General features: G+C 41.6%; 1 protein-coding gene across 7 annotated transcripts in view; it reads left to right on the forward strand.

The window, feature by feature from the left end:
- ntng2b (netrin g2b) overlaps positions 1-23,452 on the forward strand; it is a 74,574-nt gene that overhangs the window by 25,669 nt on the left and 25,453 nt on the right. For 6 of the 7 annotated variants that reach the window (XM_085280013.1, XM_085280017.1, XM_085280016.1 and 3 more), the window contains exons 4-6: positions 16,220-16,398; positions 17,465-17,494; positions 18,424-18,612. In XM_085280013.1, the coding sequence (XP_085136139.1) occupies positions 16,220-16,398; positions 17,465-17,494; positions 18,424-18,612 (398 nt within the window). The remainder of the gene's footprint in view (positions 1-16,219; positions 16,399-17,464; positions 17,495-18,423; positions 18,613-23,452) is intronic. The other variant, XM_085280019.1, reaches the window with a different exon arrangement.

Consider the following 23,452-nt stretch of genomic DNA (forward strand, 5'->3'; position numbering starts at 1 on the left):
TAACCATCCTTTTAAATTCACAAATACAATAAAGAATACTCCCCACCATGCGCCAGCATCACGCCCTACCCAGCATCTGGTGAGGGGGGAATCTCTTGATACCGCAAGCGTGCTTTAAAGCTGAAAAGCATGCTGGGAATTGTAAGTGGGAGAACATGAGGTAGAGGGAGGGTGTCCTTGGAAAGATGGCTTGTTCTCAGTCGGCCACATTAATTAGCATCGCATTATTACAGGCGTGCTCGAAAGCACACAGCATCTTCGCTCCTGGAAGGCGTCTGTCATTACTAACATGTAGACAGGTAAACAACTCGTCAACTGGCGCCTCAACGTGAGAGACAATGTGTGTTTGTCTGCGAGGAACACAACGGCTCACACTGTGATCAGCCGCCGTTTGATGTCGGAGACTTTCGCTCTTACAGCCGCATCGTCCCATCATGTGCCGTGGAGTCTCAAAGTTTTCAAACCAGCAAAACAAGGCAGCAGAAAAAAAGAGACTAGAGAATAAGAAAAATATTGAGTTGTTACAGCTATTAATGATAATTAACACCTTCCACAACCGTCAGGCCAATACTGTTGATCACATTAAGTGATTAAGTGAGAACATCCATTCATTTTCTTAATTGCTTATTCAGTTCAGGGTCTCCAGGGGAGGATGGAGCCGGTCTCAGTTGTTACAGGCTGAAAGGAGGGGACACACATGCTGGACAGGTTGTCTAGTGCAGGGTTTGGGGAAATCCATTGTATAGAAATAGACCTGAAATGGCTCTAAACCGCTACCTCCGGACCTTTCAGCTGTACTGCAGTCTGCAAGTTTTCGCCTTCTCAATAATTCTCAGCACTTTTCTGACTTTTTTGTCATCTGCTGAAGACTCATCTTTATCTGCTGATGTAGCCCAGCCAAAAACTCTATAACAAGATATTGTTCTGTCAACTGTGCTTTTCAAGGTCAAGAACTTGCTGCAACTTCCTGCTATGGTAGTGAAGGAGTACAGTTTAGTAAATAGCTCAGTTTACTGACCAGTTTCTCCTATATTCCTTGTAAGTTTTAATTAGCTGCTAAATACACGAAGAATAAAGAATTAACACCTTTTTTTCATTTATCACATTATGAAAAAGCTAAATTATTAATCATAACGTCAGTTTAGTTGGCTGTGTACTTTTGTGTTTCTCAGCTAACCAGCAATCTGATATTAAGTCTCCAAAAATAAATGAGAGAATATTAACAAAGTTATATATGCTGCATAGTGTATTAGGGTTAATTAATGCAATTTGTACTAAAAGTAACAAATAAACACAAGCTTCTTTCAGCTACTCTCTCGATTTGGCCAAGAGTTTTACACCAAATTCTCTTCCTGACGCAACAGTACCAAGGAGTCTTCCCATACTCAGTTAAGGAATCTTTCGCGGTAGCTCGTTAACAGAGATTTGCCGTGTTGTGGCGTTAACGTCATTTCAGATTAACGCTGACAGCACTAGTGGGAACACAACGAATATGACTGCACATTTACGCCGACATCACCCTAGTGCAAAGACAAGTGGAGGCAGACAAAAACAACAAGCATGCTACAAACTTTACCCGAGTCATTCAGACAGCCGTTAGCACATGATTCTCCTTATGGGGACCTGATATGTTTAATATGCTGCTGAGAATATAGCCCAGAAGAAGCGTAAAGTATAGCTTTTATTTTGGAAAGAGCCATTTCTCTGTAATAAACTCTCTTTTCCAAAGACGAGTGATTTCTCGATCAGATAGATTAATTTTTTTATTACTTTGTTATTTCAGCAACATTAAATTTAAAAACTGTACTTTTGAGTTAAAATATATTTTTAGAATTTTAATAAATGACAAATTAAAAAGGCATGAACATTTTTTTTGTATTGAAAAAATATCGAACCGTGACACCAAAGTATCGAACCGAACCGAACCGTGAATTTTGTGTATCGTTGCACCCCTAGTAAATAACAGCTTAAGTTTAAAAGCAACATTTAACAGATTAAATTTTAAAAGATTAAAGTAATAGATTAGACAATTGTTGTAATTGACAGCCATGCTTATTTTTCAAGCATTAAAAAAATCATGCCACTTTTTTGCGTGGCTAGAAAAATGTACAGCATTCATAAAGCACTTGATATGGTTTATTTCTAATCATTATCTCTATTAATAAGAATCTTATTATAATGATTGTAGGAAGTGTATGCATTCATTTCTGGCTCTCTTCCACAGAGTCTTATAATCCGTCCCCCTCCACTCACATCCAACCGGTCGTGGCAGATGACTGCCCTCCCTAAGCCTGGTTTTGCTAGAAGTTATTTCCTGTTAAAAGAGAGTTTTTCCTCCCCACTGTTGCCAAATTCTTCCTGACAGGGAATTGTCTGGTTGTTGGGGTTTTCTCTGCATTATTGTAGCATCTTTACAATATAAACACCTTTAGAGACTACTATTTGGATTTGGGCCTGTATATATCAAATTGAATTGAAAGTTTTCTGGTGATTATCGCCACCCATATATATCATTCTGTTATGTTATGTGTTCATAAACAACCCAGTTTCTGTCATTTGGCTACATACAGTGGGCTAGCAAAACCTTAACTTCGCCAGTAGGGTTTAGGGTGGGGTTTCTTTTCTTCTTTTTTTTTTTGCATTAATAATAGGAACAAGTCACCTGTGCATCTTTCAGCGCTACAAACTCACGGAGAGTTGCAAGGTCGGTCAAAGAGTCGTTGTTTGTTGAAAGAGTCGTAACAGCAAACGTGACTCCTTCTCCCTGAACTTTAACAAATCATGTTTTCAGAGGTGCTTGGGTCTTATTAAGACAACCCACGCGGGCTCCCCTGTAGTTTGTACGCTGCTCCCCATCCCTTTCAATATTTCATACAAAGTCACCCCCACCACACAAGTTATGCCCACCATCCTCACATATTTCACCTGAGGTGACAAGAGGAGGACTGATCAGTGAATTCACCTGCTCCAAGTGAATCTTTGAGGTCTTTATTATGCTTATGAATAGAAAATACTGTGCCCTTCGATAAAAACGGCTTCATGTTAAACCTCCTTAAAGCAGAGTTCATTCCATTTATTGCAAAATTATGCTGAGAATTTGCCTCAAAAGAGCATCATTATGTATATAGTTTAAATATGACTGTAATTTCATTCAATTCATTTTTTTCCTCCAGTAATTCATTTATAGAGAGATTATTAAGCAGAATATAACAATTACTGAATAAGCGACACAGTTTCAGCCACTGCTTAGAGTGCTATTAAACACTGTCCTTTCTTCTTCTTTTTTTAACAAGGACCCCCAAGTTTTACTCTTTGTGCTAATTGTCTTGCTAACTGCACTGGTGGGGTTTTGAAGCTCTGCTTTCCTATTTCCCCTTTCTCCTCCTCTGTTCCTCTCTCCTCATCTCCTCTGGCCTGCGGCTTGGGTAGCTCTCCTCTTGCTATGACTAATGATGTTCTTTCAGTCTCAAGGTTTTAGCAGGATAATTATATTAACCCTTGTCCTCTGGATGATCCCAGCTCAGCTCCTCTTCCCCAGGCATTCTCCCCTCTACGGTCTCTCCGGAATTAGACTTTAACACATACGCACACACGCACGCACGCACAGAAACACAAATTGCGCTGTAATACAAAAACTGTTTGCATTCGCGCGTGTATGTTTGCGTCTGGTGTGAATGCACATGTTCAAGTTTTAGTGACTTTTGGGAGACTTTTTACAAACTAGTTTTTTTTTCTGCTTAAATGAAAGGACATGCACCTAACAAAAAGAAAGCATGTATAGTAAAGTAATTAGATGAGTGGCTAAACACGGGTAAAAGCCTGCGGGTGTAGGTTTGCAAATGTGTTTGCACAATGCTAATTTCTGAAAACAGATTTGTAAGTGCATTCATGGTTCAAATTTCAAGTTCATACAGCGGGTATATGCCATCAGAGAGAAGAGATCCACATATGAGTTTTGTGATATACGCAACAGCTTAAAAAGCCTAAAAAACAACTTAAAGATCCTGCAAAGATCTATATCGCCCTTGGGGGTTTCAGGACTCTGCGGGGGACCACACAACAGGAAGAACCTTGCATATTGTCCCGGAGTTTCTATTTCTTCATCACTTTTTCACCCCCCTGCCTCCCCACGAACGTACACACACCCAGCTGCCTCCCTTCATCTATTAGGCCATCTTCCTTGTTTATATCTTAAATAAAGGAGGATGTATAACGACTCCCTCCCTCCAACTCACACCCAATTTCCTCTCTCCCCAGGTGTTAGTCTTTGCTGTAGTGTTCATTAAAACACATTCAGCAGCAGTAAGGACTCTGCAGGGAGGCTGCACTATAATATCCAGCACAGTCACACGGTGAGCTCAAGACAACCGGGGGCCGGCTGGAGCAAAAGGCTGGACTCTCTCTTTAGTGAAAGAGGGCTTAAGATGCAGTGACATGTCTGCCTCAGTACGACAGTGTCAGCCAGCCTGCATCATTCATGCTGCATCATGCATCATGAATATTACAATGCTGGCATGCAGGCTCTTAAATTACCACCTGCCAAGTGCCAAATGCCAGTAAAATATGTCTTGTGTGTACGAATTAATAAGGGTCACCCATCACAGTGGTCACTGACTTTTGAGGGTGCATCTATTCATGGGTGATAACATTCAGCATATGTTATTTATAGTGCAATAACTTTTCATCAGAATCATGTAGAGACGACCAAACAAAGAAAACAAAACAAAAAAGAAAGTAAATGGTCTGTATTTGTATAGCGCTTTACTAGTCCCTAAGGACCCCAAAGCTCTTTACACAACCAGTCACCCACCCATTCACACACACTGGTGATGGCAAGCTACATTGTAGCCACAGCCACCCTGGGGTGCACTGACAGAGGCGAGGCTGCCGAACACTGGCGCCACCGGGCCCTCTGACCACCACCAGTAGGCAACGGGTGAAGTGTCTTGCCCAAGGACACAACGACCGAGACTGTCCAAGCCGGGGCTCGAACTGGCAAGCTTCCGATTACAAGGCGAACTCCCAACTCTTGAGCCACGATCGCCCAAGCAAAAACGTCGATGTGGGGCTTTCTCATTTCTGTCTCTATACTAAACACAGAGATTAGTTTAACTGTAACTAAAGCGCATAAAGAATGAATGACAGTTTCTGGCTGCATGAGAGGTTTTCTAATTGTTTTTGATGCAGAATCAAAAAATCTAAGATTCTACTCAGCAGCTTCAAATACAAATGCTATTAATGACTTTTAATGATGTCACATATTTTAAGCTTTTTTTAATGTTATCATTTTGATTCATTGTCTAAAGGGGTTGATCAGTCAGCACGGTTGGTTGATGGTTCTCATCTCAGTGTGTCTGGCTTTACTGTTCGGTCACACGTCCCATGGCGCTGCACTAAAAAACACAAGGTTTTCCTTTTCATCAGTGCCGTCACCCACTGGCCCAACTGGTCACGGCAGGTGTCTGCCTCTCTATGAGTCTGGAGGTTTCTTTCTGTTAAAAGGGAGTTTTTCCTTTCCGCCGTCAGCAAGTCCTTGGTTGATTGTTGAGGTTTCCTCTCTATTATTATATAAAAGGCCTTAAGGCAACTCCTCTTGTGATTTGGTGTTGTAGAAATTGAACTGAACTGAATTCAATTAAGCAGTGTAAGGGGTGGCAGTGGAGTGACAACTTCATCAGCCAGGACACTGCAGTTCCTGTTGGGAGCTTTGCATTTTAAAACTTTGGTTCACTTCTGATTCTGCTTTTGTTTTCTCTTGTTCGGGTGCTTTGTGAGGTTTAGGAAAAGACTGTTGCTTGAGTTAAGACATTTCTGTCCACAACATTAACCCTACATGACTGAAAGGAAGCTCACGTATACCAGTGCATTTAAATCTGATGTCAGATGTGTTAGGAGATAGATTTATCTCGGTGTTGCCATTATAAGGTTTCAAGGTGTGTCATGATACCAGTGCCTATGAAAACATCTGCAAGACGCTGGCAGATTTGACAAAGTGGCAGTATTTGATGCCTGGTGAATGACTGATGTATTTAGGGCAGAGGCAGGCAAAACATGAAGGTGTCAAAAATGCCAGAAATGATCATGAATATAGCAAGAAAAACCAAAACCAATTATTATTTTATCTTCTTTTCCCTTCACCACACAATTTTCTTCATTTGTTAATAAAAAAAGGGCCAAAGTTTAATTTAAATGAAATTTTGAAAAGACGAAGAAGAAGAAGAAAAACCAGCACACCAGCATCAGCAAATTTAATTTGTTTCCTCACTTGCTCTTTACTCCATATCCTTCCCCTGGATATCTACATCCCACTTGTAGAGGCTCCATGGGGACCCTGCTCCTGTTTTGGAGCTATGGATGTAGTCTAGGGTCTGCTATATTCATGGCTTTACTAACACTTTTTTTTTCTAATACGCAAAATCAAAAACCCGAAACGATTACAGGGGGTTGCCAGGGTAACAACTAAGAGCCTGTACAGTTTATAGATGTACAGTATAATGAGTATTGCTTACATGCCCATTAAAGCAAACTGCATGTTAAAGAGGGGAACTGAACATTGGCAGCGTAAATGATTTTCTTACAGACCACAAATTTTAAGAAACCAGACAATCTCCTCCTGGAACCAACTCTTAAAGCAAGTTATATATTCAGTGTTTAACTGAGTAAGAAAGTCATTTACAAATTGTGACCACATAAAGTATCACAGGAAACAGCAAAGGAAATAAAAAGCAGCATATTAATTACCTCTGCGGAGTGAAAGGCCAGCTAAAATGGTAAACATTGGAACCTGAATTGTTCCAATGTATATCTCTGTCACTCCTGGCAGGTCCCGACTGGAGAACAGGATGTGTGCTAAGGCTCCCTTATTTAGATGTTTGATGCTGTGCATATAGTACATACTTCAGAGAGCAGGTTTTTTAAAATTTAGAGCAAACTGTGCTAAAATAATGAATCACCCCACAAACGCACCAAGGAGGTCACACGTCCCAAAACACTCCACTGCAGAAACACACACAAACACACAGTGTACAAATTCACACAGGGTGTGGATTGCAAAGACAACCAAGGTCATTCCTTTGAATTTGAATTTTTGCCGGACTGTTCACTTCAGTTTTTTCCCAGTGCCGAAAACACGCAGTGACCCCTCAACAGTGAACATATTTAGAAAGTGGTGTGTGTGTGTGTGTGTGTGTGTGTGTGTGTGTGTGTGTGTGTGTGTGTGTGTGTTACAACGAATGGTAGCCCATAAACACATAGTTCCCGAGGCCTTCCCCTTGTTCGAGTAGATGTTCTTTTTAAAAACCTTTCTACAAAAAAAACCCAAGAACAAAGCAAAAAGTTCAAACTAAAAAAATGGAAGGCAGGGAAGGAAGGATTGATTCCGAAAATATATCTAAAGCATCTGTGTTTTTTCTGCTGTCAACAGTTTACATTAGATAATGACCGATAAAGTGCTTGGGAGGAATGATTTGTTTAAAAAGATATCATCAGCTCTGCTATTAATGTGAAAGAGTGGGAGGGACTGAGAGAAAACATGTGAAAGAACTGCTGTGGTTGTGAAAAGAGGCAAACTGTAATTCCTGCTCACCATCCAATAGCAGGGGTGGTCAGTTATAGATTACCTGTTTAGTCTGGAGCGAAAGTGGGAGTACACGTGAGTGGATGGATGGATAGCTGAGCGGGAGGGAAAAAAAGATAAGGTGTGGTAGAGAGGAGAGGGAACGTTTGAAGAAGCTCGTGCTGCTACGGAAGGTTGCACTCGAGGAAAATCGATCCTCTCCCTTCAGAGAAAGAAATTTATGAAGCTGGAACATAAACGGAGTCATGTCCAATTAGCTGCTCTGAATTTACAAGCCGAGGCAGGGGAGGAAGTGGGAGGGGACGTGGTGATAAAGACTTCAGCAGAAGCCAATAAGGCGTGCTGTTGATCAATGATCTACGCTTCATGGAACTCCCACTTCATACTCGGTTGCTTTCTCGTATGCTTGGGATGCACTGTGCCGTAGGACTTTCCTGCAGCTGTCATCGTCTAGCCAGGGGAAGGACGTATACGACGTGTATGCAAATACGGTTTTCCACAAAGTCATTGGTATTTAGAGATAAACACAGCTGAGTACAATCAAGAAAACAACCAACAGGAAGTAACACTGGAGACAAGATACAAGGGACAGAAGGCTTGAAAATGTAACAGGAAATGAATACCTGAACCACTGAATAACTTAAAGGAAACAAACTGTAACACAGAAAAAAAGTGAAAATACTGCCCTTATCTGCCCGTGTGAATGCAAACAGTTTAGAAAAAGCACACTTTTATGCATGTGATCATGATAAGAACTGTTTAGAGAACTAAAAAATGTGTGATGTGCTACGAATTTACATTTGATAAGGTTCTTGCATAGAAAGTTGAATTAGCCAGTTAAAATTTGAAGGTACATCTATTACCTCTGCCTATAAATTAACATTTCAATGATTTCATTGTTTTTCTTTAATTTCTAAGTTAGACTGAAGATGCCCTTCACTCTTCCGTTTTTATACTCAATCCGATCGGTCTTCCAAACTATTTGTGATCTAACAAAAAAAAATATATTCAGAACATGTTTTGAATTCTGATTCAAGGGGCACAGAAAAAACAATTTGTAGACTCAAACCCATCAAATATGCATCATTCTGCACAGAGAAGGTCAAACATTTAGACACAATTGACAAAATATAAATTACAAAAAGTTTCTGGACCAAACTACGAGCTCAAAACCACAGAAACTAAATCGAATCTGTACAAAATCTGGCATTGTAGACAAACTGCTGGACTATTGCATTCGTTATGATTATAGTGCACTTCTCTGCCTCTTTTATCAGCCCTGTCACAGAAATTGTGTTTATGTAATATCAGGATTACACTTTTTAATCAACATAATGAGGAAATCTGGCGAGCTGCAAACTATCAGTTCACTGAAAATGTGTTTCATTTGTTGGATGCCAAAATATCCAACACTGCAATACAAACACAGTTTGAACAGTAGCATAAGTGTACCACATAGTATAATTACACTGTTTTATGGGGACAGCACATAAAACACTTGCTTGAGGTTACTGAAATGTGCTTTTCTTTCTACAATTTAGCTAAAACCACAATCATAATACAAATGTAATTTATTATAATACTTAATACAGCCACACATTATGTATATCCATCTACCTCATTCCTGTGTGGTATAGAAATAAACAGATTCATAAAGCAGTCATGTTAAGGCTTTCTGTCTCTGGCAAACAGGCCCTGACACACAATGCCTATTAGCCTCTCTCTCTACTATTACTACGCAGGTTGTTTAGCCAGTTGTGAGTTTTCCGGTTTCCAGAGAGGGAATAGTTGCAAGTGTCGAGTGGGCCTTCTCAGTGACGGTTGATCGAACAGAGAGTGGAGAAGGAGGGAGTCCTCCTGCTGGGTCAGAGCCGCATCAATGCGGTCTGTCATCACAGGTTAGAGCACGTCAATGCAGACCCTCCCTCTACTCCTCCTCCAACTCTCACCGCTGTAGTCGGAGAGGCAGGCAGACTGTCAGGGCTTTGACACAACTGCCCTACTCCCTGCTGTACTGACTGCTCAGCCCCCCACATGGTCTAAATCCCCTCTATTTTCTCCTCAACCCACTCCTCTCAAACACATGTCCGCAACCCAATTTAGTCAATGCACTCTTCGGTGAACACTGATGCGACTGGCTAAAAGGGGAACATACGTAAACTGACAGAAGGGGGAAAGAGATGGAGGATAAAATGAGAAAACAGAGATCAAGAGCCAAAGGAAAGGGTGGAGGAGATGGATTTTTTTTTTTTTTTTTGGAGGGGGGGGGGGTAGCAACAGATACAGTGGGAGAAGAGTGCAAAACGGAAAATAGGAGAGAGGGAGTGATAGCAGTGTCCCTAGAGAGGAATAGAGGAATATGCTTCAACTAAAGTAAAGAGACAGATAAAGCCCCACTAACTGCTGCTTCCAGCTGCTTTCTCAGGCTCTGCCACCACATGACTCCCCTTTGATGTTTGTTTATCTTTCGTCTTATTTATTCCCCTAATTGCTGCGTCTCTGCTGTCTAAAACAGGCAGTCTTCATATCATTAAATACACATGGCCGACATGACTTCAGACAGACACGCTGCGGGGAGAATGGACAAAGACAAAGGCAGACAGGGCTGGACACAGATGCACATAGAGAGATATAATAATTATATGCCCTATAATAACCACCAATCTGCAATATGTCTGAAAATTGTTTCAGGGTAACCTGAAAATACCCAGCTCAAAAAAATTAAAGGCACATCAGATCTCAATGGGAAAAGAAACATGTTGGATATCGACACTGATATGGACTGGGTAATGTGTTAGGAACCAAAGGATGCCACGTCGTTTGATGGAAATGAAAATTAGCAACCCACTGAGGCGGCAGGTTAGTCCAATTTACGAAATGTTATAGTTTTTACAGCCCCCACGTGCTCGTATGCATGTCTGACAACGTCAGGACATGGTCCTAATGAGAAGACTGTTGGTCTTCTCCAGACCCTGCCAATACTCGTATTCCACCAGCTCCACGGTGCTGAGGACAACATCATGAAGTCTGCCTTTGATTGTTTGGTCAGAGACATTCCCTGCTGGTCACTTTGTAGCTCTGGCAGTGCTCATCCTGTTTATCCTTACACAAAAGCGCAGACAGTGGTCTTGCTGATGGGTTAATGACCTTCTACGGTCCTGTCCAGCTCTCCAGAATCTCCTCCATTCTCTGTGCTGGGAGACACAGCTGGCAATGGCACACATGCCATCCCGGAGGTGTTGGACAACATGTGCAACCTCTGTAGGGTCCAGGTATCGCCTCATGGTAGTGTAGGTTAATGGAGTGTATGTAGATCGCTCCCATGATATGACATTAGCTGATATTTAATAACTGCAATTCTACAAAATACATTTAAATCCAACTAAATAGATTTTCATTTCCTGTTTTCATGGCCAGGATGTAGTTAGGTTGTGTTATTTGGAACTTTGGAGATATATTTATAAAAGGGAAAGTCTGGACAAATAAGTGGACACATATGAATCAAAAGCTTAAACTCTGCTGTAATTATTTTATACTGCAGAGCTTAATGTATATAAATTGGATGAGTTTGTCACTAACAATTCAAACTGTAAAGCACCAATTTGCAGGAATTTGGAAAGCTAGTGCATCGTGCACTTCAGGTGGTGCAGAAGAAGTCACAGCTAGTTCATCAAGCATTTTCTTAACTAAAAACAGTGTCACACAGCCCATGGTTTGTTGGGCAATACATTTTCTGCTCACGGTGTGTTAACATCCTGCAGCAGTCAGTGAACTTCACTTAACATAACACCAATTTTGTTTATATCCTGTATTCGCACCAAACACAAGAGAAGTCTAAAAAAAAGTGTGTTTGTTCATGTTCATTAGTAGGCAGTCGTCTACTTTCTGCTTTAGCTGGCACACTGCTGCCTAACTGGTGCATTATGGCCTCATGTAGGTCAGCAGAGTTGTGTAAAATTATTGGCAGAAATATGCATTATGTCACTCGTGTCGATGCATGTGTGAGAGAGAAGAACAAACATGCAAGGGATCACATAAGCATCAAAGAAACCAAGACTACCTTTAAGGCAAAATATCCTTAGATATCATAGCAGCTAATTAAATGTATGGTTTCTTGTATAGACCGGAATTCATTTGCATTCTTTATTTTTCCCCTGTTCCTAGACACTCTTATTACCCTGCTTTCTCTTGCCCTTCCCACTCTCCTCCTCCGCTCACCTTCTCTAATTTCGTCTCCCCTGTCTCTCCCACTCCAAGCAAATAGACTGTTGTGATGGATCCAGCTGTCCCATCTTAACTTCCTTCAGCTCAGAGCTGATTCTCCCACTTTGATGACTTTGCAGCGAAGGCAGACATCTTGCACATTAACATATGATTGTGCCCATGTATTATTTGTGTGCGGGGGGACTGGAGACAGGGATCGGGAAAAATCCCAGTGCAAGCTGTCATCCGAAAGAGAGACAGAGAGAGCTACAGGAACACTGCACTTGAAAAGTCAAGAGTGTCAACATCATTCATGCGGAAAGAGTGCAAGGCTAGATGTACTCCGAGTCTTCCTGGGTTGTCCTGTGTGGAAGGAGTCAGAAAAGGAGGTCAAGGAGATGAAGCGTCCGAGAAAAAGTTTCAGCCTGTGAGACTCTGAGGCTTCCTGAACGCGAGTTAATTAACAGAGAATTTTGTTAAGATGAGAAAGCAAGTGATATTTCACAACTCGAAACACAGACCCACACAAACACACACGCAGGTTTTTGTGCTCTCCAGCTAAGTGACAGAAAGAAGGCCATTTCTGATGGCATGAAGCCCGTGAGCCTGAAAATGCACAGCAGCATACCTAGAAACCGCTCGCTCTTCCTCAGCATTGTGTTTAATCTCCAGCTTCTAGGTTTTGGACTCAGCCCGCTTACATTTTCAAGATGAGACAGATGAGATTTATCACTGAAGATACAGGAGATGAGAAGTAGTGATATGTTCGGCGCTGTCAGTCACTCAGTGCCGGCATTAGTCACCGCGCCTCAGCTTCTCTGATCTGTTGTCTGTCATCGACGCTCGCAGGCAAATGCATCACACGAAGCAGAAACACACACACAAACGCGCACGCACACACTCGTCTCATTTGAAACACGTTCGCTCTCGCGCACGCACCGTTCTCTCCATGAAAAAGAGATGTTCAATTTCAGTCTTTGCTAAGTGGACAGCTCGTGTCCTTCAGGAAGCAGGCAGTAAACAAGGCCTTGTTGGTGGATGGATTCTCTGTGGCACATCCTGTCAACTCCTCCAGTGATCGGAGAGAAACTGAGGTAATCTGCGCGACTCTGTGTAAGACTCATGGTGCAGATCAACTGTCTCGATTTCTTTCCGTTTTAAGTTTTAGTCATCATAATTCATATTTTTGAAAGTCCCCCCCACCCCCCCCCAAAAAAAAAAAAAAGGATGCAAAAGGAAGATTGAAGTAGTCATCTCGTCAGAATACAGAGGCCATTCTTTGAATATTTGATGCAGACGGATAGGTGTTCACTCCAGTGGAACAAACTAGATTGGAGTCCAGTCGCTCATCTGGAAAAGGCTGTAATTTAAAGTCGTAGCTGCCGAGTGTCCTTAAGATCCTCATTTCCTTTTTTTGGCAGAACTTCAGCCTCTGGATCAGCCCACCTGGGCCCTGTCCTCTGCTGAGGTCAATTGCCCAAAGGTGCGCACACACACACACAACCACAGAAGCACCTACGCTCAGATGCTTGAATTTCACCGGCACTAATTGCAAACAATAATTTGCTCAGAAATGACGGTGTCAGAAAGCAAGTGGATAAATGGATTATCAACAGTTGTGGCACCTTCAGTGTACTCTGATTTGTTTTCTCTTTAAAGTCCAGACTTAGTTGGGGGGGGGGGGGGGGGGGGGGTTGAGAAGGGAAGAACAACATTAACATATACTTTGACTCACAAATAAATAAGCTGATAAAATTACACTATGCAGATCTCATAGTACCATATCACTCAAATAGAGTACGCCACTCTCGGACTGCAGGCTTGCTTGTGGTTCTTTAGCTGTGTTTTATGGAACCAGCTCCCAGTTTGACTTCGGCTGTGGCAGATGGCTGCTCTTCCCTGAGTCTGACGTTTCTTCCTGTTAAAGGGAGTTTTTCCTTCCCACTGTCACAAAGTGCTTGCTCATAGGGAGTTGTCTTGTCGTTGGGTTTTCCTTTCTAGTATTGTAAACAAATGTTGTTGCAAATAACATTGAATTAAACTGAATTCAGTCATTGTTTTTGATTTTAATTAATTTATGATTAAACTAATCAGCTGATTCCACTGTTACTATAGTTACATATTGATATTGGCAATAATAATTTGTGTAATGATCGCAGCGTAGTAATATCTTTACAATATGTTTTGAAAGATATTAAAAATATGGTAACATACTTTTGATTAAATAATTTAATGAGTGCATTATTTAAATTAAAAGGGGGTACTGTATGTTCATTTTACAAACGTCATGGGCTACTAGCAGTCTAATATAGAGGGCCATTACTAACACGAATGATGTCATGAAGTGAAGATCCACACACTCCAAATAACTTCTAAATAACATTAAAATTGTAAATTATGTTCAAATTCCCAATGAAAATATTAGTAACAATAAAATAAATCGACATAGATGCCATACTAACATTCACCTAGGTCTCACCAGTAGTTTGATATGCACCAGTGATCCATGTCAGACTACTGGCTACAGACTACTGCTGCATATCAGATTACTATCAGTGATGCATCACTCTGTACTGGAATTCATTTAAATAGCAGTACAGTCCCACTGCTTTTTTCTTTGTTTGTTCATTTTTTTAAATTGCCTGGCAGCGGTTTTGTGCAGATATCAGGTGTGGTGTACGGGGGTCCTTAATAGACCAAACTGAGGTGATCTGTATTTTATCTAGGTGTGCTCTAACACTATATCACCGGTAATTAATACTGAAATACCTTCAGGCATTATGTTCCATACAGGGCTCCCTTGTTTCAAGACAATACAGTAAAAAATGTTATGTTTGTTGTTGTGATTTGTGTGTTTGCTACCTGAAGACCCTTGTAAAGTTCAGTAAAAGTTCTGATGACTGCGGGCTGCTAAACGCTACCAGTTTCTATTTCATTTCATGTTATTATTATGGTAAAGGACCTTTACCCTGTTCCAACATACACAGTTATACTGAGAGTAATCACAAAATTTTTAAAAAGGGATTAGTTAGTTAGTCCACCTATTACACTGATGTGCTGGCAGATTATCCCATTGTTACCAACATATTAAAAATACTACTACGATCACTGTTCATTGATATGTTTAAATGTGGAAAAAAAATCATGAGTCAAATAAATAAAATGTAAAAAAAAAATCATATGAGTATTTATTACTCATATCTCATGTGTTCTACTGTCAGTTACTTCTCTATTTCATATACTATTATACTACTGGCTATTATAATCATATTAATGTTCAGATGTCCTATAAAGTGGTAGTACTAAATATTGTACAATGTGTGACAAAGGGCTAATAAAATTTCCAGGAGTACAGATCGACCTTTTTAAGTTGCCCCACAAGCCAAATATATTTAGTTTAATATTATATGTGATTAAAAGAAAAACCTCACCTATGACTTCTTGCACCCAAAAAATTTGAAATAATGTTCTGAGAAGATTATCAAAATAGCTGCTGATTTATTTTCTATCACCTGACAAACTGATGAATTAAGTGTTTTTGACTCAGTTGGGACTTTTGTTACCCGGCAAGGTTTTTTTTAAGCAGTTTAATTCATTGCTGTCACTTTAGACTGTCAGTGTGAGTACAGCTGCCAGTAAAATACAAAAAAACAGAATCAGATGGACTGGCAACTGTACAAACTTTACCAGCAAACATCAAAATAGAAATGGGCGCTGAAGTTCTGCCAGTACTTTCTGAGAAAGCACTGAATACATTTGAGAGCAAAAACAGAGTTAAGTAATAAACCTATCACAGTGACAAGTCTCAAGGGCATCGCGATTTTTTAACTATGATTCTGCTCGTCTCGTTTGCTTGGTACAAGTGCGCCGGCGAGGCCACACTTAGTTGACTCTTTGTGACGTGCTGTAATTTAGAGCAGCGGTCTCCAACCTTTTTTGCGCCACGGACCGGTTTATGCCCGGCAATATTTTCCCGGACCGGCCTTTAAGGTGTCGCGGATAAATACTACAAAATAAAACCAGTACCGGTACCGAAAAACAGAAGATTTATTCATAACACACGATAACAAAATAACGCTGAAAAACGATAAAAACCCTGAAAACTATACATTTCACACCTGAGCCTCATCTCTCGCGGTCCGGTACCAAACAACTCACGGACCGGTACCAGTCCGAGGCCCGGGGGTTGGGGACCGCTGATTTAGAGTATTCGCTAAAGAATTAAACACAAGAACAAGAAGTGTGCGGCATGTCTGTGCACAGGGAACTCAGCAGTCCACAGCTGCACTTTGGTGAACATGGAAAATACAGAGTATGATTAACACTGTAACTGTAACCTGGGTGTGATTACAGCTTATTCCCGCAGCTTTATACACAGTCAGCTCTCACACATCGCATGAACATTTTGTCTTACGGGCGTCCGTTCTATTTCTGTTTAAGGTGTAAGTGTAACCTCCACGCCTCCCAGTGCCTGCCAGATGAGGATGGCGGGAACCTCCAGTGCCAGTGTGAACACAACACCACAGGCCAGGACTGCCAGCGCTGCAAGAAGGGCTTCAAAGCCAAGTCCTGGAAAGCAGGTTCCTACCTGCCGGCACCCAACGGAACCCCCAACACGTGTAAGTTAGAAATAACATCACTGACTCTTTTTAATAACACCTATCAGCCTTCTTTATTATAATAGAGCTGCACAACTGTAAGACTACTTTTTGCGGAAGCAATCTGAACCGTGGCTTCCATCGTTGCCGACTTATGAAAGAGGTTTTCTATCACTCTGACGTCCTGCATAAAAGCAGGCTGGAAAAGAAAGAAAAGGGTGAAGAGGCTGAGTTGTCGTCACCTCTGTGCAGAGAGCACATCAGAGCCGTGTCATGACGTGGGAGTGTGTGGGGAGGAAATCCTCTCAGTAGCCAGCTACAGTAGCTAGATATGATAAAATAATAATCTAGGGCAGCCCCTCCCTAGCCTTTCTCCTTCCAAACAGACACTGAGACACTTAGGAGCACAAGAGATGCGCACAGAAACCCGCAACTGCACACCTGTACTTGTGCACTCACACACACACACAAACACACTGCAGAGAATGGCTCTATTGTTAGCCTTTTGTTTTAAATCTGCCTGACATTTCCGACCCAGTTCTAATGGTACCGACGCAACTCCCGAGCCCACCGCCCATTTTTTCTTTTTTTTTTAAACTGAATCCCATTAGTGGAATTTTAAAAATTCAAATGTTTGCAGCTCGCTCCGTCGAAATGCTACACAAAACGGCCACAGCTCACGAAAGAGCCTCTACAGATTGCATTATGCATGCTCGGGCTAGGCTAACTGTTAGTACAATCTCGGGGAAAAAAAAATATGCAAGAGAGGCGAAAGTTTTGATGCGAATGTAGCAAAGTGGTAGTGCTCTCTTAAAACATCCATATGTGATGAGCGCCCGTGAATATGGGGATTAGAGAGAGAGCAGCAAGATAAAATTAGGAAGAATGGAGGAGGCGGGTTCAGTAATTACTTCAGGACTTTGAGAGGTAGTCCAAAACAAGCCTTTATTTTTGCAGAGCAGCTCTTTAGCTCTCTCTGCCACCTGAGTCTGATGAATGAGGCAGAGTCAAGTCTTTAGGCAAACTGAATGCATAAATAAACAAGCTCTCATCTCATATCCTCTTCCCTTTTCTTATTCTCTTTCAGGTACAATTGCTGGTTCCCCCTCTGGTTCTAGTAAGTAATAATGCAAAGCGAAGCAGAAGAAGTGCTATTCTACTCTGCTTCTCTCCCTGTCTCGTCTCGGTCCCCTTTTTGTTGCATTGTTTTAACCCCACACCTCGCCATCTGGATCTCCTAAACCCCACCCTGCTCTCTCTCTTTGTGATGTTCAGCTGGCTCTCGACTCAGTCATTCCTCTTCCCCCCCTCTGCATCTCCTCTCCTCACTTGCTCCAGCTCAAGCCCCGCGTGCTTCATTATTAATAGGCCTCTCTGTCGCCCATGTCCTTTCATCCCAACACATCACACTAACCTGCACAGGAGGATTTCTTCCACAGTTCTGCTGTTTTTTTTATTTAGACTAAAGACAGTTCTGTTGATGGATTGAAGAAAAGGGGCGATGAGAGAGGGCTGAGTGAGAGAACGGCGGGTGGATGGAGCAGAAAAGGGAGCTGAGCGAGGGAGAGAGAGAACGAAAAGGGAGAGAAGGATGTGGGCATATGTTAGTGTGTTGTAATGCAGTGTGATTCCGGGTGAGGAGCGTGGGGAGGCAGGAATAAAAGGGAATTTGATTAGGGATTCTCTCTGTGGAGAGACTCGCAGCCTCCGAGCTGTTAGACAGAAACGATCGGCAAAGTGGCAACATCAACCCTGACAGCACTGGGCTTTTCTCCACATGGCCCAACAGTAAAGGCTGATGCATGGATAGACTGAGCAATTGGACTGCACTGCAGAAGCCTTCTTTTTTAAATGGTCTCCTCTGACAGTTAGACACAACTGTCTGGTTAGTTAGAGAATGAAAAGAAAAAAATTGGTGTTATTTATCAAAGAAAATAATGATTCTAGCTAATGGGATGATTACGGGTTCGGTTTTCCAGTTTCAGCCTACCCACACATTTAGCTTCTGTTTATTAATGGAGATCTGTACTTGTTGTTGCCAAATAGCCACAACAGGAACTTCATCTAGGACGTTTACCGCTCCCAAAGCTGATGACGGGACAGAGGTGAAAGCTGGAGTTGAAACTAAGGGTGAAACTGAAGGTGAGGGCGGGCCCGAGGGCGACGTGGAAACAACCACAACCATCTCTGAAGCTGAACGGTCTCCCGCTGTTACCCACAAACCACTTCAGGAAGGTGCGACAAAGTAGATTAGGAATAGGTAGATTGAAAGTTGATGCTTTATACTTTTTCAGTATGTCCTCAATATGATGCAAAAGCAGTTCTGATGAGCAACGTGCCTCTGTGGTGTTAATGCTCGGCCTGTCTCTAATGGTAATGTTAAAAGCTGGTTGTCTTATCTTGAGAGCAAGGTCATCAAGGTCATTCAGAGTTTATTCATTCAGATTGAATGATTTTTGAGCAGTCCGGGATAGATGTGAACATTTCGGTCAGCTGCCTCGATATACTGTACGGTAAAGTGGCCTGTAAAGCGCGGCTTGCTTTCATACTAAATTAAATCCTGCTATTTTGGTAAGCAGCAGACCTCTCATGTTGTACCAGGAAAGCACTTAGAAAGTGGGAGGAGCTGTGATAGTTTTTTTTGGTCTTAAGGAAATCCATTAAGAGCATGTTTTGAACAGCGCAGCAGTTTTGTTGTTTGGCTGACGACAGGAACTCAAAGAACCCACTCATTTGCTTTGATTTAGGTGAGCCTGACAGGAGCTTTAACATTACATAAACAGGACTACAACCCTCAGAGAGCCTTTTAAAGTCCTGTTTGAAGGACACAAACTTTACAGAATATCTCACGTAGACTTTTAAATTTAGTCATAATGCTACAATAAAGCAATACAATGCATTCCCAATGGGGCCTCAACCTACAGCTTCTTTTATTATCATTTACTTCATTCTTTTTCTTTCATTAATCAGACAAAACGCAAAATACTGAATTAACAATTGGAGAAATGTTTTGCAATGAAAAAAAAAAACACTGGACTGAGGGATTGAACCAGTGTTATCAGTGTGTTGTGTTACGGACTTTGTTTGTAGCAGCCTGTTGCAAGAACATAAAATGTGATGTAATACACGGTGGAGGCTGTGTCATGGTTTGGGGCTGCGGTGAAATCAGAGGTGTTGAAGATCTTGTCAATAATGATGGAATTATGAATGCAAAAAAATACTTTCAGCTTGTGATTCACCATGCAAAACAATCCTGAAAAAGTTCCGAATATCAAGAACTGAGGAGTGGCTCAAGTTTTAATACATAAAAGTTGTTTCTGCTTGACTTCTATCTGTACATACCAGATATAAATGTACAATATGCAGCAATATTAAAAAATATACAACACTGCTCTGTTACACTTCTGGTAGACCAACGTGAAAGATCATCCTATTGTAGAATTGTATTCTTGCCTATTTTTAATCTCAGCTTTAGAGAAATGTATTTGGCTTGAATCTGACCCCGATGTGAGCAAACCTCTGTTATCTGTGTGTGTGTGCGTGTGTGTAAGTGCATGTGAATGTGTGTTTGTGAGCAGGTGTGTTTAGATTTATGGCGAGCATATGGTGCAGTTCAGTAAAACCCATAAATCATCTTCATCCCCTCCTTCACCTCCCAGGGATCTCAGGTCTTAGGTTCCATTCTCACAGAGTGTTCGCCACTACTGTTTGTACATGCACACACTGATGCACACACACACACACACACACACACACACACACACACACACACACACACAGGTTTTATCATATCATGTAACTGAAGGTCCTGACTTTAATATCTAGATCAAATAACACCATTAGTCTTGAATAATACAGCATAAACTGTTATTTCATTTATCTTATTTAAGTGTATCTTAAGAACCTTTTTAAAACCTCCAGGTTAGAAGTAACAATACATACTTTAACTTTTTCCCACTTATAATGCTTGATTTTTTTTATATCCACATAAAAAGCCGGTTATATAAACAATATTTTCAATACTATTACCGTTTCCAGGAATATAAAAATGAAAATCCAGGCTTAGTTATTCATTGATTTTGATGTAAAATCAAACAATGATAAGTTGTATTTTTAATATGTTCTGTGCTTCCCGAGCAGATGTACCTTTTAAAAAACATTACAGCAGCTTATGCTTGGACAGGATGTTATAGTAGTCGCAGCCTTTGTCGTGCCTCTGCCCCAGTTAAGTCAGTGAGCATGCTCAGATAAGGATTAGCGATGCATTGGCAAGAGGCTCTGATCCAATGAGCCCGTTGCCTATTGGTCAGCTGGACAGATGGGTGTTTGGTGAGTGGGGAGGGCTGGTGGGAGAAACCAAAATCCCCAAACCCTGTCGTACATCTACCTATCCAGACGCATGACCCCTCGTGACCCATGACTTCATCGTTTATCCAAAACCAGATCCTCTGGGCTGAAAAAGAGCCATACAAGCATAACCTGTCACATGCTGAACCGCACATGCAGATGACCATGTGTGCACACACACACTGATGATGCATTACTCTACTGAATTACTTGCATTTTTTGAAAAGATTGAACTTGGCCTTGGTCTTGGAGAGATTGGATCATGTCTGGAAAATCATGTGACATATTAATAACATCCATGCGCTCTGCCACCGTCAGGTGTTCGGGCAAAATGTTAACCGCCTATGAATCCCAATGTATTCATTAGTGTGACTCTAAATCAATGTTTAACACTCCGGTAATAAATGATGAGAATGCTAAGACTGACAGGTGGCATTAAAAATTATTGTTATACTTTTTTCCCGGGCTACATTAATTGAAGTGACAAATGATCTCATTACATGCAAATGCATAAAAATGCCAGTGCGCGCCAGCAGACACTACATGCTCGCTTCAGCACGCGTGCTGAGGCGAGGTGTGTGCATGGAAGAGTGTGTCATGGGACAGTTAGTGAGTCCATTTGCGCAGACAGACAGGCACATATTAAGGGATTTAAAAATGAATCAGCTTAGACTGCCAATGCATTATGTGTGAGAGTGGTGGCACTGTTGCATGGCTGGAAATGATACAAAGACTTATTTTTTTTATTTTTTAACCCTTTTTCTGTATATACAGAGTCTATTACATTCCACAGCTCTGTTTCTGGGGTCGGAAAATCACATTTCAGCTCTCTAAACCCCCCATTATTTCAATACAAGTGAAGGTAGGCGCCGTGTGAGACTCACTTAATGTAGTTTAGTTTCGATTGCAGTAGAGTGATATTAGGATTGATAGCTATGAGTGCGATGGTTAAAATGCCTTCCTTTACATCTGATTCAGAGTTTTCAAAACCCTCATACTCAAAATCCACTGCTAGCCCGAGTTTAAAACCTACCAGATTCCTCTTCTCCATTCCTTTCCCGGTTCTGCTTTCAAACCTCTCTGTGGAACTGGACAGCCTACTGTCCTTCCAGAAATAGATTTGTTACATTGTTGTAGAATGTAGAATGAGTTTTATGATGTACTTTTCACCAAACATCTTACAAAGAAGCTTTGATCTTGTTCTCATCATACAGGAAGTTTAAAGTATCTGACTGTTCTGGATCTGTAAGGGGAATAATCCTGTATTTACATGTATTACATTCTACAAACACACAATAAGCCCAGAGACAGACTGGTGACCTGTCCAGGGGTGTATCCGCCTCTTGCCCCGTGGTAGCTGGGATAGGCTCCAATCCCCACCCACCCCCCACATGACCCTTAACTGGATAAGCGGAGAAAATGAATGGATGGATGGATGGCTCAATGGAAACATACACAATATATGTCTTAATTAAATTATTATAAATAAACCAACTGCAAAATAAATATATTAACGATGCAATAAAGTGAAGTGTAGAGGAACCGCGCAGCTAGTATTACCACTCAGTTATTCTCTCTCATTAACTGCTTACTGATGATTCACTTAAGTGGAAAATAGCATGACGATCAACCCGGACATTTCCGCGGTTTCAATGCAGTTTCGTATAATTAGATTATGTGGCAATCTGGTGCACCTCTGTGCAGCTGTGTTACATTTATAGTGATCCAGCAACTGATTTGTAGCTGTTTTGAAGGTGAGAGATAAGCGTTGCCATTATTTGTCATTGTTTTTGTCTGACGACAAAGCTGAGTGTGTGCAAACACATACGGACACATCCATGTAAGTGCAAAGAAAACGGCGTAATACACTTTGACAAACACTGTGTGATTTCATTTTACAACCGCATTAACAATAGTCACACCTTTTAGCAGTCACAGCGTTTTCCAGAAAGGACACAATTTTCAGCACAGAAAGGGTTTGTGGAACAGCTTTTTGAGTTTAGCCTGTCTCAGCAGTGTGAAATCACACTTTCATTGCGGGTTCTCACTTCCGTTCGTGTGTGAACGTGCGCATACTTGTGTGTGAGTGTGTGTGTGCGCGTATATGTGCTCATTTGAAGGGAAAAAAGGGGGGGGAGCGCTAGGCTTTCTTTGGATAAACAATCTGAGGCAGCATCTCTTATGCTAATGCCATAGCCTGCACATTCCTCATTGCATTTACATTCTCCGTCCTCATGCAACTGATGCAACAGACAGCAGAGCTCCACCAGCAGAAACCCGAGTTACAGAGAGCTCAGCCCCGCTAACACACAATGTGTTACCCACCAGCGCTGCGCCTAAGCCTCTACTGATACCCACGGGAGAATCTGACACACTTCATATTACAACAAAGGTTCACCCTCCATCACCATCCTCTCTGCCAGAGCAGCGCAGAGTTCCCCTGACACCAGAGGAGTTTACGCCTTCAGAAACAATCCCCGAACACTTGCATCTGTCGCATCTAGTCCTGAAGAACTCTGCACATGGCTCAGCGGTCGATCAACATCATCGCCACCACCGACAAAAGATCACAGAGGAGCCCGATGTCCATCTGCTGACACACCATCACACGAGCTGTGTTAAAACTGGGGATAAATGCTCAGAGCTAAGGCACAGTAAGACATAGATAGCAGTAGATACAGAGTAGAATGGAGGCCCACAGAAATGAGAGTAATCTAATTTAGAATGA

The sequence above is a fragment of the Mchenga conophoros genome, linkage group LG7 (genome assembly GCF_057382185.1).
Source record: "Mchenga conophoros isolate Kocher_MC1m ecotype Shallow Benthic linkage group LG7, M_conophoros_male_GT1.1, whole genome shotgun sequence".
Lineage (NCBI taxonomy): Eukaryota > Metazoa > Chordata > Actinopteri > Cichliformes > Cichlidae > Mchenga > Mchenga conophoros.